This window comes from Caretta caretta, chromosome 6, assembly GCF_965140235.1.
Source record: "Caretta caretta isolate rCarCar2 chromosome 6, rCarCar1.hap1, whole genome shotgun sequence".
NCBI lineage: Eukaryota > Metazoa > Chordata > Testudines > Cheloniidae > Caretta > Caretta caretta.
The window spans coordinates 88,083,685-88,097,706 of record NC_134211.1 but is presented as its reverse complement, the minus strand read 5'-3'; the positions used below and the strand labels follow the sequence as shown (position 1 = coordinate 88,097,706).

The following is a 14,022-nucleotide window of genomic DNA, read 5'->3' as shown; positions in this document are numbered from 1 at the left end:
CATTTTAGCAGAATCAGAATGCAGCATTCTCTCTGCAGAGGCTGGCAGATGGTGACTAGGAAGATACCTAGCTCATTCTGCACTCAGCTACTCTTGCCCTCAAATGTAAAAGAAACCCCAAAGAGCTAAGAAAGTTCTGCCAGCCTGGTATTAAAGAGCCAACACGCAGGAGCAAGAATCCTACATAGTAGGTACCTTTACAAAACTCACATTTTGAGTAGAAGTAGCAACACCTACAAGGACAAATTGTGTTAGAAGTATCCAAGGAACTATGATCAAACAGTTTGTGACTGCTCTTTAGCCTAATTCTGTTAGAAGCTGTGCAACAGAACCCAAGTTGAGCACAGCTGAATTGAGCCATTTTCAAAAACAGCTCCTTTTGCACTGTAGTTTGTGTCGGAGTACGGTCAAATGTTTCTTCACCCTGAAGAAGAGATCTCCAAGGTCTAAAATTGGAAACAGTGCAGTAGAGCTGTGTTCAAAGAGCTATTTCTACAGTAGATACGCTCACAGGGAGCTCTGCTGAACACTTCAGAAGCCGATGATGTTTTCTAGATCTGTCCATCCACAAATAGCTCCCAAATAAAGAAACTCAGCCACTGTGTCTGAGAAAAATTCATTTGAGCTGAAGCCCTTCAACAGCCCCACTTTCATTAGCCTGTTAGCATTAGTAGGATTTCTAGCCGGGAGGGGGGTGGGTGGGGAGAAACACAGTTGAACTTCTCCAGAAATCAAGATTTCTTGTCACTCTGTGAATAACCGGCACAGAAAGAGATATTGGCTTGTGCTTTTTATTTATTTTTTTTAAAGTGGGGTAAGAATGTATTTTGTCCTGTGGGTGTTTTACATTAAAAATTAATATCATCATCACAATAGTTCATAGCCTTCCAGTTACACAATCACAGATAACAAGAAAATAAAACCTGACAAGAGAAACAAATTATTCTCACTTTAATTAAAACATCTGGGAAGAAAACTCTGAAGGATTTAACAATTAAGAGCTGAGAGGGCTATCAACATAGATTTAGGTCAAAGACAACCAGAAAAGAAAAATAAAGGTGACATTCCTTGATATTGCTAAGAAAAAACAGAAATTTCTAACACCCCTTTTAAACTGCATAAGCAGCACAATAGGCACTACCTTAGGTTCTTTCCCTTTGAGGTCTCACGTTTCCACTTACCTAGACTTTACATTGCTTGCTATCCGATACCTCATACTTACCCTTTAACATATCAATATCATCATTTTCTAGTTCAGCCATCCATTTGGGAGGGGAATTGGTGATAGGCTGTCAGAAGACAAAGAAAATGCATGCTCAATCAAGTATTTTTGTGCATTGCTGTAAGATGTGTACAGCTACCATCTCCAGCATCTGAAGCAATAATGACACCCAGACAATAGTATTAAGTGGACTAATGCTTAAACTCCAGCCACTCTGTAAAGAGCTATCCTCGTCAGATGCTGTGTTTCTGTATCTGAGTCCTGTTTTTCCAGTATTTTTTTCCACTGCTGCTGAAGCAATGTCCCCTTGTCTCCCAAAGGGCAATACAGACTGTAATACTTCTGATAATCACCAAGTGTAAGTCTAAAGCCTTCACTTCCAAGTTTCATATACAGTATGAGGCAGAAGATACATTTATTGTAAATTCTAAAACTCCCAAAGAGGAAAAAAGTTACCCTAGCAAGAAAATACAGATTGTGACAAGTAACATGTGCACACAGGAGAGGGTTATCTAGGACAGTGGTTTTCAACCTTTTTTTCTGCCGACCCAGTTGAAGAAAATTGTTGATGCCCACGATCCAACGGAGCTGGGGATAAGGGGTTTGGGGTGCAGGAAGGGGCTCCGGGTTGGGGGGGGAGGGGCGCATAGGGCTGGGGCACGGGCTTACCTCGGGCAGCTCCCAGTCAGCGACACAGCAGGGGTGCGAAGGCAGGCTTGCTGCCTGTCCTGGCACCGTGGACCACACTGTGCCCAGGAAGCTGCCAGCAGCAGATCCAGCTCCTAGGCGGAGGCGCACAAGCAGCTCCGTGCAGCTCTCACCTGCAGGCACAGTACCCCGCATTGGCCAGGAATTGGCCAATGGGAGTTCAGAGACAGTGCTTGGGGCAGGGGCAGCATGCGGAGCCCTGTGCACTCTCCCCTCCCCCGCCACCTAGGAGCCGAACCTGCTGCTGACCACTTATAGGTTGTAGCGCAGTGTCAGAACTGGTAGGGAGTAGCCTGCCTTAGCTGGGCAGCACTGCCAACGGGACTTTTAACAGCCCGGTCAGCAGTGCTGACCAGAGTCGCCGGGACCCTGTGCTTTACATTCCATGACCCAGTACAGGGCTGTGACCCACAGTTTGAAAACCACTGATCTTGGAGAGGTCTTAATAGAAACACAGTGACATTAGCAAACTAGATTTAAGAAACCTCATGAACAAAGTCTGTATAGGGTACTGCATGAGGAAAACAGGAATTTCCAAAAGATAGCAAGGTTGGGGAAAGTGTGTGTGTGTGGGGGGGGTGGAAATGTAAACAGGTCTCAATTAGAGGAGATCACTTACACTTTTGAAGGAAGCAGCAAATTCAGCAACACCTGGTACTGGATAGGAGAAAGAAAGATAATTATTCATGACCCAAATGTCATTGCTTTCCTGTTTCCAAAGAAGCCACAGCTAATCATCTAAGAATACATCTACCCTGCAGCTGTGAAGCATAATTACCACCTTGGGTAGGCATAAACACTTGCACTAGCATGCTAAAAATTAGTGTGGCCACAGAGGTCACAGGCAACTTGCCTGAATACAATCCTGTCTGAGGTCCTAAGCAGATGGTGTGACAGCTAGCCTGAGTTGCCATGCCCATGCTGATATATGTTTGTACACTACATGGAACAGAGATACTGTACATGTGCCAATCAAACTAGGAATTACACTTCCCAGCTGCAGTGTAGTTAGGTAAAATCCCCAGACACAGCCTGCCATAAGAAATGCCATCTCACTACATTAAATGTGAAATGTTAGTCACTTTAATTCATGCAAAAAACTGCAGCAAGTACAACAGTAGTTACAAAAATTCAGAATACTCCTCCGGAGAAAATAAGATTTTTCCCTGCTGATTTGCCATGGGAGTGTCAAGAGCAAGCAGATGGAGTTTATTGACCAGTAGTTTACACAGAGATCCTGAGAAGTGTTCCTATCAGCCCTCACTAGGTAGATATCAGCCACCTCACCACGGAATGCAGATCATTGTAGTTTAAATTCATTGGTGAAGAGAACGAAACCTGAGAAGTATCCCCATTAGAAAGCTACCAGGAGGACATCCTGGATCTACTGGGGCTCAAGCTGGATACCATCTCCATTAAACCGGCATTACATTTACATGGCCAGATGAAGCCTAGTGAGTGCCACTCCCTGCACAACCAGACCATAACTCCGTGACGCACACAGGCTGCCTCCCAGGTGGCGGACTGCAGTACGCTGACAGTCCAGGGGCCTTTCCTCTTCTCACTGGGACACTAGAGGCTTTCTCCTGCTCCCTCTTGAGGGATCCACCCACATCACCAAGCCCTGGGGGAGAATCAGGCACGTCTTACGCTGCTCCGGCCACAAGTCTGGGGATGCTCGATCCAGCTTCTCAAAGCTCAGCAGGGAGGCTTCCAGGTCGGTCCCTGGAAGGAGACAGTCAGTCAGACACGGCGCACACCGCTCCCGCCTCGTAGCCGGGAAAGTCACACGTAGCCTCGGCGACGCCCCGGCCCTACTGCCCCCGGGCCATGGCGTGAGGGTGCCCTGGCAAGGCTCGACCGTGGCGCCCCGCGCAGGACGCTACGGGCACCTAGCCGGAAACTGCCCCGAGGGCAGGGCTGCCAGTTCCCGTGTCAGGCTCCATTGCCCGGGGCTGCCCCGCGGCGAGATGGGGGCGCCCGGCAGGGCAGGTCCCCGGGACACCCACGGTTCCGAACCGCCAGCGAGGAGAGGCTGCAGCGAGAGATAAAGCTCAAGATGCGGCTCAGGAACCGGGCGGGCTGAGCCGGTGCCCGGGAGACGCCGCGGTGAGCTCTGCGCGTAGGGCTGGTGGGATGCGTTAGGCGGAGCCGACTCCGGCCCCGATGCTTCGAGTTCTTACCTTCCGTGGGAGCCGCCATCTTGCCCAAGTCACGTGACAGGCAACTGCCGCCCGCGGGAACCCCTACACGTGACTCCCTCTAAAGCCGCCCAGACACGCGTCGCCAGCAGCTTTCCTCTCCCTAGGAGGCGTGTCTTGACCCGAATTTTCACCCAGGGCATTTCGGTTCTCGTAACCAATCCTCGCCCCGGGACGGTGGGCCGTTCCTGTGGGGGCGGGGCCAAACGAGTCGGATCCCTATTGGCCCGGACGAGCGGTACCGTGCCGTGTGAAGGCGAGGGCGTTGTCTAAGCGGCCAATGGCAGTGCGGGGGCGGGCCCTGCTCTGTGGGGCGCTAGCGGTCTCCCGAGTGTTCAGGGTCTCCCAGGGGGTAGGATGGCGGCGCTGGCAGGTCGCGGGGCCCGGGCTGGGCAGCGGCTCCTATGCAGGGTGAGGCCGGGCAGCCCCTTTCCCGTGCCCGGGTGGGGAGGTCCTGTCGTGGCTCCGACGGGCGGGCCGGGGGCTGAGTTCTACGGCGGGGGGCTGGTCTCCGGCCTCGCCTGTGCCGGACAGTCCCCCGGGCTAGGGGGCCGTGTGGCCGCCGCACGCGTGTTCCCGACGGGCTCTCGGGGTCAGCCTGGCTGCCGGCGCAGCTCGACTGAGTGAGAATCCCGGGGTCGCCGCTCCTGCTGGAGGACGAGTAAGCCTTGCACCCGCCCCGCGCGGCAGGGGAGCCTGGGCTGGGATAAAAAGAAGCCAGGAGCACTTGTTAGAGCCTAAGCTGTAGCCCACGAAAGCCTTGGCTCTAGTAAATGTGGTAGCCTCTAAGGTGCCACAAGTGCTCCTGGTTTTTTGTGGGTTTTTTTTTTTTTTTTGCGGATACAGACTGGCACGGCTGCTACTCTGCACTGGGTCGGCCTCGCGGCTTTTGTGCCGCTGTGGACAGGGACTGACGGAAGCGGCTCTGATTGTTCCGCGTCCCGCTGCCCCAAGGCGAGCGGCGGGACGGTACCTAGGAAGCTGCGCCGTTGAAACGGTTTAGAATTGCACGAGTATGAATGAGGGCGATTGTGCAGCACTTTCAAATACGTCGACCTAGCAGGGCTAACTTGAACCACTGAACAGTTTGTGCTTTATCAGGTTCCTTGCCATTGATTCCATTAGCACTTGTTCAGTGCTGTAGCCTACATACAGAGAATGATGGAGACCCCTTCCATGGCATAATAACTTACAACTATTGGTGACTGTCCCCTGCATTGCTTTGCTCCATTAGGATACAGTTGACTAATGGACCTTGGGGCTCAGATACTAGAATCCCTCCACTGCCACAAGCCAGGCAGGGACTGGATGAGTCTAACCTCTGCAGAGACCCCAGGATTTGCCTCCTGTGTGTTTTAACAGCATTGGTCTCTGTGTCTCTGCCTTTCTTTCATGTAGATCCCTGCAAAAGTGAATCCCATCTGGTATTCTTCATCCTTCTTCTCTTCTTCAGTGGTGAGTTCATTTTTCTTCTTGATGACAAGCTTTACCAAAGGGAAAGAATTGGGGGCTCAAGGGGTCCTGGATGCAGGGAAGGGTAGGAGGAGATGCAGATGGCAGCTATTTTGTTAACCCTCCACACGTTTGCATGGCAAGAGCTGCACCCCGGTACTTTCACTTGCATAATCCAGGGTGCCTATCTAATCTAGTGTTATGAAACAAAGGCAAGTTTTTGTGGTTGCATTGCCACGAGGGTGGATTTACACTGGAAGAAAATTTATTTGCTGAATTGACTTTAGATAGATCAGCCTAGCTCGCAGGGCATGAAATAGTTTCAAGTCAGAACTCTAGATAAGGCTGGCTAACGCTCTGAGAAGTCTATAATGGCTACTGGGGCAGGTGGATTGTTGGGCTCTTTTCCTCATGCAATGAAACACTTTCTTCACATCTCTCCTTAAAGGTCACTTCCAGGGCTTAAATTCTCATAGACTTTCCGAGAGCCCCCTCCTTTCCCCCCCTCCCCCCAGCATTTGGGGCTCTGGGCTTCAGTTGTGGGGCAGGGAGAGGTCTCCGGGGCTTCAGCCCCACAGGGAGGGGGTGCCAAGGCTCCCACAGGTTTGAAAATATTTACCAGAGCTCTGTTCTGGGCAGCTCCAGCTGAATTTAAGTTCTGGTCACTTCTATCACTTCTCCTCTATTTGACTTCTAGCTGTTTTCCCCTAACACATTTATGCTTTGGGGTTCTTAGTGAAGGGAGGGAGGAGAGTCCTAAGGAGCCTTTCTAGTCAGAGAGAGAGAGAGAGAGAGAGCTGCCTTCTTATTAAACTAACTTAGATATTTATTACACACAGGAAAACTACATTAAAAGAACATTATTAAGATTGTAAAATCAAGCAATCAAAAGTTAGCAAATGCCAGGAGTGACATATCCAGGGTAAAATCCAGACTAATGAGTAGTTGTCCCCCTGCCCTCTAACCTTGGGTGCTTTTTCAATGCTGTTGCCACCACTCCTGGTCTGCTCTCATACAGCCTCCAGCACATAAGTCACTCCAAGCAGGGCCATCCCTACCCATACGCAAAGTACGCAGCTGCATAGGGCACTAGGAAATTTGGGGCACCAAATTTCCTGGTGCCCTGTGCAGCTGTGTGCTGCCCTTGCCCCTACTCCACCCCAGCCCTGCTTCTTCCCACCCCTCCTCTGCCCCAGCCCTGCCCCCACTCCATCCCTTCCCCAAAACCCCTGCTCTCCTCTGCGCCAGCCCCACCCCCACTTCCCTGAGGACTACAGCAGGGCTGGGCCTGCACTCACCAGCAGCGGGAAGTCCAGCAACCCGGCCCCAGCTGAGCCACCAGTGAGTGCTGTGGGGTGGTGTGCCCCAGCCCTGCAGGGGGGCTGCATAGGGGCCCAGAATAGCTAGGGACGGCTCTGACTCCAAGCTATATTGTGAGAGGGCTGCCTGCCAGAATGACACCAGCTTTAATGCAGAGTGACCCCAACACACTCCCATTCCCAGATTTCCCCCCAGAAATCATAGAATCATAGAATATCAGGGTTGGAAGGGACCCCTGAAGGTCATCTAGTCCAACCCCCTGCTCGAAGCAGGACCAATTCCCAGTTAAATCATCCCAGCCAGGGCTTTGTCAAGCCTGACCTTAAAAACCTCTAAGGAAGGAGATTCTACCACCTCCCTAGGTAACGCATTCCAGTGTTTCACCACCCTCTTAGTGAAAAAGTTTTTCCTAATATCCAATCTAAACCTCCCCCACTGCAACTTGAGACCATTACTCCTCGTTCTGTCATCTGCTACCATTGAGAACAGTCTAGAGCCATCCTCTTTGGAACCCCCTTTCAGGTAGTTGAAAGCAGCTATCAAATCCCCCCTCATTCTTCTCTTCTGCAGGCTAAACAATCCCAGCTCCCTCAGCCTCTCCTCATAAGTCATGTGTTCTAGACCTCTAATAATTTTTGTTGCCCTTCGCTGGACTCTCTCCAATTTATCCACATCATTCTTGTAGTGTGGGGCCCAAAACTGGACACAGTACTCCAAATGTATGTCTTGTACTGCCCAGCCCTTTCCTGGACAATACGAGCTTATATAGAGTTTGTCATTTAACTAATAAAAATGATATGCACGCTTGCTGTCCCAAATGGAGTTTCCCAAATACTTCAATTCAAACACATTAGCTTAGATAAAGTGGTAAAACAAGAGAGAGATTTTAAGCACACACAAGTATGAGGCATAAAAGTCAGAACTGTTTAGAAGAAAAATAAAAGTAAAAGGCAACTAACGCCTAATTTTGCCAACTAGGGTAGCAGTTCTCCATGGCTGGCGTTAGACTTGTTGGGGCGTGGGGCCAAAGCCCAATCCAGATGGCTTCAGCCCTGGGTGGTGGGGCTCAGGTTACAGGCCCCCCATCTGGAGCTGAAGCCCTCGGGCTTTGGCTTCCCTGCTCGGGGCATCAGGGCTCAGGCAGGTTGAGACTTCGGTCCCCCCCTCCCGGGGTCGTATAGTAATTTTTGTTGTCAGAAGGGGGTTGCGGTGCATGGAAGTTTGAAAACTCCTGAACTAGTGTAAATTCAAGGCAAAGTCTCGCCGCATGATTCAGCAGTTCTGTTGGCTGAACTTTCAGTCAGGATCCCTCTCCCAGTCCAGTGTTGTTTCCTTTGTTCTTTAGGTGTCGTGAATGCCATAAACAGAAAGAAAGGGAGGAATGATTGTCTGTCCCTCCTTTTAATAGCTTCCCTCACCCCCGCCAAGAAGCATTTCCTGCTGAGATCTAGGAGACAGAAAGTCTACATGGATGGGAACCCCATGCTGTTTCTTTGCTAAAATGTAGATTTTTCACCTATGTCCCTTTTCCTGCTAGTGAATAACCACTTAATGGGTAATGGCCCATTTCACCTTGTTTACCCTGGCTGAGGCATCAGCTTGTCCTTTGTCTCTGAGGAACTAGTTTGGCCACTCCTCAGACTTGGAATGTGTTTTAGTGACACCAGACAGTGAAATCTTATAACTTTACATACAGTATTGCCGCACATTTTACCAGGAAAATAATGATCATCAAACTATGAGTTTTCAAATGATATCTCTCAAGGCATGCTTGTACAAAGATTATTATAATAGTATGCAAGGGGTGAAAAATAAGATACAGACCATCACACCAGGATTAAGATGATTCGTCCCACTTGTGCATATTGATTCTGATGGTCTTTAATTACATGAGCATATATATTTTTTCCACAGGTCCCCGCCTCATTCAGTGCATAAAAGAATGATGCTCACTTAATGAGCTGCTATTCAATATTTTGTTTTCTTGTCATTATTCAGGTTTATTTACTGCACATTATTCAAACCCTGCTCTGAAGATAGAATTATTACTTTCCTCAAAATGGGCTTTTCTATGGTGCTCTCACCAGAGTATCTCAATGTTGCACAAACATTAGTGAGTCTATCTTCACAACACCCCTGTGAAGTGAGGTGGTGGTGGTGGTAGTATTATCATCCCCATTTTACAGATGAAGAAACTAAGGCAAAGAGAGACTAAAAGCTGATTTTTTCAGAGTAGTTAGCATTATATAGAACATTATATGTTCAAAGCATAACTCCCCTTGACGTCATTTTCAGCTCAGTGCTTGGCACTTCTGCAGATCAGATGCTAAGGTCTTAAGTCAGGCACCCAGAATCTGAGGAACGTACAACTAGTGACTACATGTAAAAAGTTTGGTTTAAATGACTCACAGAAGAACTCTGTGGCAGAGACAGGGATGGGCAGCATTCAGCCGTCTTAACCATGAGACAGTCCTACTCTTCCTGCAGTCCCCTGCCTCATTCAGTATAAATTTTCCAACTTCTGCAACAAATAAGGCAGGGGCCCTACAGACAAGAGTGCCCTTTAATACCCAACCCTGATTCATCACCAGAATAGGTCCATCCTGTCCACTGAACAAGGTAAGGGTCCTGTGGGGTAAAAAAATGATGGTGATGTACCTGAAGGCTGTACCATAATGAAGACACACAAAGGGCTGAATTCAAGTTGCACAGGCAGCCTTAATTCTGGCATTTCCCAACTTTTGATTTCTTGACTTTGTAACTTAAATAATCTTCTTTTAATGTAGTTTTTTGTGTTTAATTTCCTAGCTCTTAAAAAAGCAAATTGGGAAAAAAAAAACAAAAAACAGAAATTCCATCATGTGGCATCATATTGACACCCTCATGGGTCATTAGCTGGGTTGGAACCTTTAGATCCACTACACAGACCTCAGTCACTTCACTTAATGGAGTAACTGATGGCAATAGTAAGTTGTCATCCTCTAGTGGCCCAGCACTAGAGGGGGATGAGAGACACACTTTGCTAATGAGTTTCACAGATATTTGCTGACCACTGAGGAACGGTGAGACTCAAAAGGCTTGGGTTCCATTGCAGGCTCTTTTATCTTTTTACAGGGCAAACATTAGTAATCAAAAATAATAATATAAAGTGAGCACTGTGCACTTTGTATTCTATGTTGTAATTGAAATCAGTATATTTGAAAATGTAGAATAACATCCAAAAATACGTTAAATGAATTTAAATTTGTATTTTATTATTGTTTAACAGTGCAATTAAAACTACGATTAATTGCGACTATTTTTTTAATCTGGTTCGTTTGTTTTGCATTAATTGCATGTATTAACTGTGATTAATTGACAGCCCTAGTTATTGCAGAGAAAATCCAGATATACCCCTGCACTGGAGGGAACACGCTTTGTGGGGATGTCACATGTGCAACCTGGTCACTCATAAGAGCAGTGAGGGGATGGAGCATGTTCAATGAGGAGGGAATCTTTGGAGATTCTAGCTGTTACAACTGAAGTCCCTACTGAGCATGTGCAAATTGGGATTTTTTTCCCCCCAAAATGGGGTGGATTTGCATGGGGACAGCAAAAGACATGTATAAAATCATGACTGCTGTGGAGAAAGTAAATAAGAAAGTGTTATTTACTCCTCATAACACAAGAACTAGGAGTCACCAAATGAAATTAATAGGCAGCAGGTTTATAACAAACAAAAGGAAGTATTTTTTCACACAACGCACAGTCAACCTGTGGAACTCCTTGCCAGAGGATGTTGTGAAGGCTAAGTCTATAACAGGGTTCAAAAAAGAGCTTGATAAGTTCATGGAGGATAGGTCCATCAATGGCTATTGTCCAGGATGGACAGGGATGGTGTCCCTAGCCTCTGTTTTGCCAGAAGCTGGGAATGGGCGACAGGGGATGGATCGCTTGGTGATTATTTTTCCTGTTTGTTCCCTCTGGGGCACCTGGCATTGGCCACTGTTGGAAGACAGGATACTGGGCTAGGTGGACCTTTGGTCTGACCCAGTGTGGCCATTCTTATGTCCGTAACACAAAGGCGATCTCCCTGCCAAATTTCAAGTCTTTGCTCCAAAGTTTTCAGGTGCTAGAGTTTTTTAAAGAAAAATTTGCCAGTATTTGAAATTTTCCCAAAAAATTCACCCTTGAGAAAGACGCCTAGTATAGAAGATTCCAGCTTAAACGGTTGAAGTCTGCCAAAGTTATAAGCAACTGAACACAGGGTCTTTTAAATGGGAAATGTCAGGCAACATTAAAAATAGGTGGTGCTAGTAGCCGCTTCTGTAAGGTGTCTCGGCACAAAAGGGAGGCAGAAACACTACCCACTAACTTGTGCTTTGTCTTCTGCAGCCAGCCACCAAACTCTTCATTGATGGGAAGTTTGTTGAATCCAAAACTACCGAATGGATCAATATCCATAACCCAGTAAGTGAAATACCTCTGCTGCTGTGTGGGCCCTCGCTGTGGTCAGGAAGGGGTTGCTCCTCACTGAAGTCACTTGGGGAGATGCAGGGAGTGTGACTTCCTTGCAACTGCCTTCTTAGGGGTCAACTGCCTTCTCAAGGTTAATGCCAGACCCAGTAGAAATGATGAATGCTGCCTTCTCTCCCCTATATAGTAGGTCTCCGAGAGGAGACTTAGGCCTCTGTTTCCGCTCTTTGAACACTGGAGGAGCTCTGTGACTAGTACATCAAGTTAGTAAATGGTTTCTGTCATAGAATCATAGAAGTGTAGGACTGGACTTATGTGATTTGATGTAAGCCTGAATGTAAACTCCTGGCAGAGACTGGTGTAGACCCCACCTCCCCTCCAAGGGGGAGGAGAGAATCCTGGCTGGAATCTGAGGTTCTTTTCCCCTCTTTTGATGGAGCTGCCATCTTTAAGCTGTGAAATTCCAGTGAATTTGGCATAAAGTACCACGTTGGATGCAACTGCTTTATGAGTCTGGTCTCAGAACTCATAGATTTTGTTAAATTAATTTCTGTCTGTCTGTCTCTGGGGAACAGATGCAATTGAGATTGCATGGAGGGGGATCCTGCCTGACTCTTGCAGCAGGTGTCTAGACAGTGGGTTCTTGGACTTTTCTGTGTGGAGCCCCATTTTGACATTTATAGTTATTATTTTTACATATTGTTCTTGATAGTGATCAGAACAATGAGACTCATTCAGCAAAGTTGGCTCAGCCAGCTAAACTCATTATATCTAGTGAGGAGATTCACCCTTTGCAAGGCTACTCGCTTTCTTGTTTTATTTCTCCTCTTGCTCTGAACAGTTACTTATCTTTATTTTGCAGATGTCTCTCTGAATGATGTAACTGATGATCTCGGCTATGTCAAGGCAGATTTTAAAAAAATCTAAATTAAAAGAATGTTAAGGTTGCTAAAACAAGCTCTCAAAAGATAGGAAATGCTAGAAATATGGTTTTCCATATTAATTATGATATAGTACTTAACTTCATAATCACTTACTGATTTTTCCAAAGGACCTGTGCCTCCTTTAGGGCACAAGAGGAACAGCAGACGAGGCATAGAAAAAGACTGTTATATAGAAAGAGACTGCTGTCCATAGGATCCCGTCTTATGCACAGCAGATGTGTGGTGAAGAGGCTGAGAGATACAGGAAGCAAAAAGAATCTTGTAGTTAAAGCACTGACTGATACTGAACCCAGAGAAAATGGGTTTCATCCCTGACTCTGCTACAGTCGCTGTTAGGCAAGTCCCTTAAACCAAAAGGTTCAGAGGTGGTCACTAACTGTTAGTTTTCTGGGTGTCCAACTTGAGACACCTACAGCTTGTTTTTCAGAGGTGCTGAGCACTCAACTCTAGTTGAAGCTGTGCCCTCCAAGTGTGTGAGGGGAGGAGTTTTTCCCTGACATCAGGGGAATCATGTAAGTATGGTTTCATTTTAGAAGGATATCAGATCAGGGATGTGAAAGGGGCATTGAATGGCTGAGGAAGATGGCATGAAGAGGATGAGTTTTGATGTAATTGGTTGTTCCATCAGGCCACAAACGAGGTGGTTGGTCGTGTCCCAAAGGCCACACAGAGCGAGATGGAGGCAGCTGTGACTTCATGCAAAAAAGCTTTTCGGAACTGGTCAGAGACATCTGTTCTGAGCCGCCAGCAAATCTTGCTGCGTTACCAGCAGCTCATCAAGGACAACCTGGTGAGACCCTTATTGCTGTCCTCAATGGTTGTCGCTGAGTGCATGCCAGTAGCCCAGGTTGGGCAGGCTTGAGTACTGTTTCCTGGGCTCATGGCGGGGCCGTGCTGCCTGGGTTTGTGAGCTGAATGGGGGTGGTATTCCTCGTGCCACAGGAGGGATGGTGTGGTGCTTTTCAGACCCATGGGGGCAAAGGGGGCAGTGTTGCCTGTGGATAGAGGTACGGGCAGATTGTTGTTTGCATTTTATCTTACACCAAGTGCTGTTCCAAGTTGTCCTGAGGTTTAATGGAGTCCGTGAAAGCAAAAGGGAGAAATAGCTGCAAGAGTTGTTCTCTCTAGGGCTTTGCAGTCTCCTGTTCTATGTCCCCAGATTGCTTGGCTGTGATGCCATAGGATTCAGACCGGCCCTACAATTCCAGTTGTCCTAATTAAAACATTCCCTTTCTGTAGGTTGTTGGCTTCACACGTACAGTGACTCATACTAAGAAGTAGCAAATTGGGTAGTGTTGGTCCATTCATTGTGGTATTTGGCTATCTGTGGAACAGCCTATTCTGCCACCACCTCCCACTTGTGCTGGTTGGCCCTTTTTTTCCACACTTTTTTTTTTTTTTTTTAAATTTCCAGAAAGAAGTTGCCAAACTCATCACTTTGGAGCAAGGAAAGACCTTGGCTGATGCTGAGGGAGACGTATTCCGAGGCCTCCGTAAGCTGCTGGCTCCTCCCACTATACGGGGGTTTCAGAAGCTATGGGCAGGATAAAAGTCCAATGAGCAACAGGAGCTCTAGAACACAAGAAAGTAGCCCCCTTCAGAGCCTTCACATGAGGGTAGAGGGATGGCCTTGTCTATACCTTAGAAACTGCAGGTGGAAAAGGTCCATTTTCCTTGCCCCATTTTAAAGTTGCAGCCCACTTTCTCTCCCTGCATGTTA

At 47.5% G+C, this 14,022-nt stretch overlaps 2 protein-coding genes across 4 annotated transcripts in view; one reads left to right on the top strand and one right to left on the bottom strand.

Moving 5' to 3' along the window:
* The window catches only part of LIN52 (lin-52 DREAM MuvB core complex component), a 69,384-nt gene extending 65,077 nt beyond the window's left edge, over window positions 1-4,307 (bottom strand). For 2 of the 3 annotated variants that reach the window (XR_007357430.2, XM_048855981.2), the window contains exons 1-4: window positions 4,114-4,307; window positions 3,581-3,655; window positions 2,550-2,587; window positions 1,223-1,289 (exon numbers count right to left, since the gene is read on the bottom strand). Coding sequence is in view for 2 of the 3 variants with exons in the window: in XM_048855981.2 (XP_048711938.1) it covers window positions 1,223-1,289; window positions 2,550-2,587; window positions 3,581-3,655; window positions 4,114-4,132 (199 nt within the window). In the remaining variant the exon portion in view is untranslated. The remainder of the gene's footprint in view (window positions 1-1,222; window positions 1,290-2,549; window positions 2,588-3,580; window positions 3,656-4,113) is intronic. The other variant, XM_048855982.2, reaches the window with a different exon arrangement.
* A 91-nt stretch (window positions 4,308-4,398) lies between these two features.
* ALDH6A1 (aldehyde dehydrogenase 6 family member A1) overlaps window positions 4,399-14,022 on the top strand; it is an 18,020-nt gene continuing 8,396 nt past the window's right edge. Inside the window, exons 1-5 of the mRNA XM_048855962.2 lie at window positions 4,399-4,542; window positions 5,530-5,586; window positions 11,278-11,352; window positions 12,931-13,092; window positions 13,717-13,795. Coding sequence (XP_048711919.2) covers window positions 4,489-4,542; window positions 5,530-5,586; window positions 11,278-11,352; window positions 12,931-13,092; window positions 13,717-13,795 — 427 coding nt within the window. The 5' untranslated portion in view covers window positions 4,399-4,488. The remainder of the gene's footprint in view (window positions 4,543-5,529; window positions 5,587-11,277; window positions 11,353-12,930; window positions 13,093-13,716; window positions 13,796-14,022) is intronic.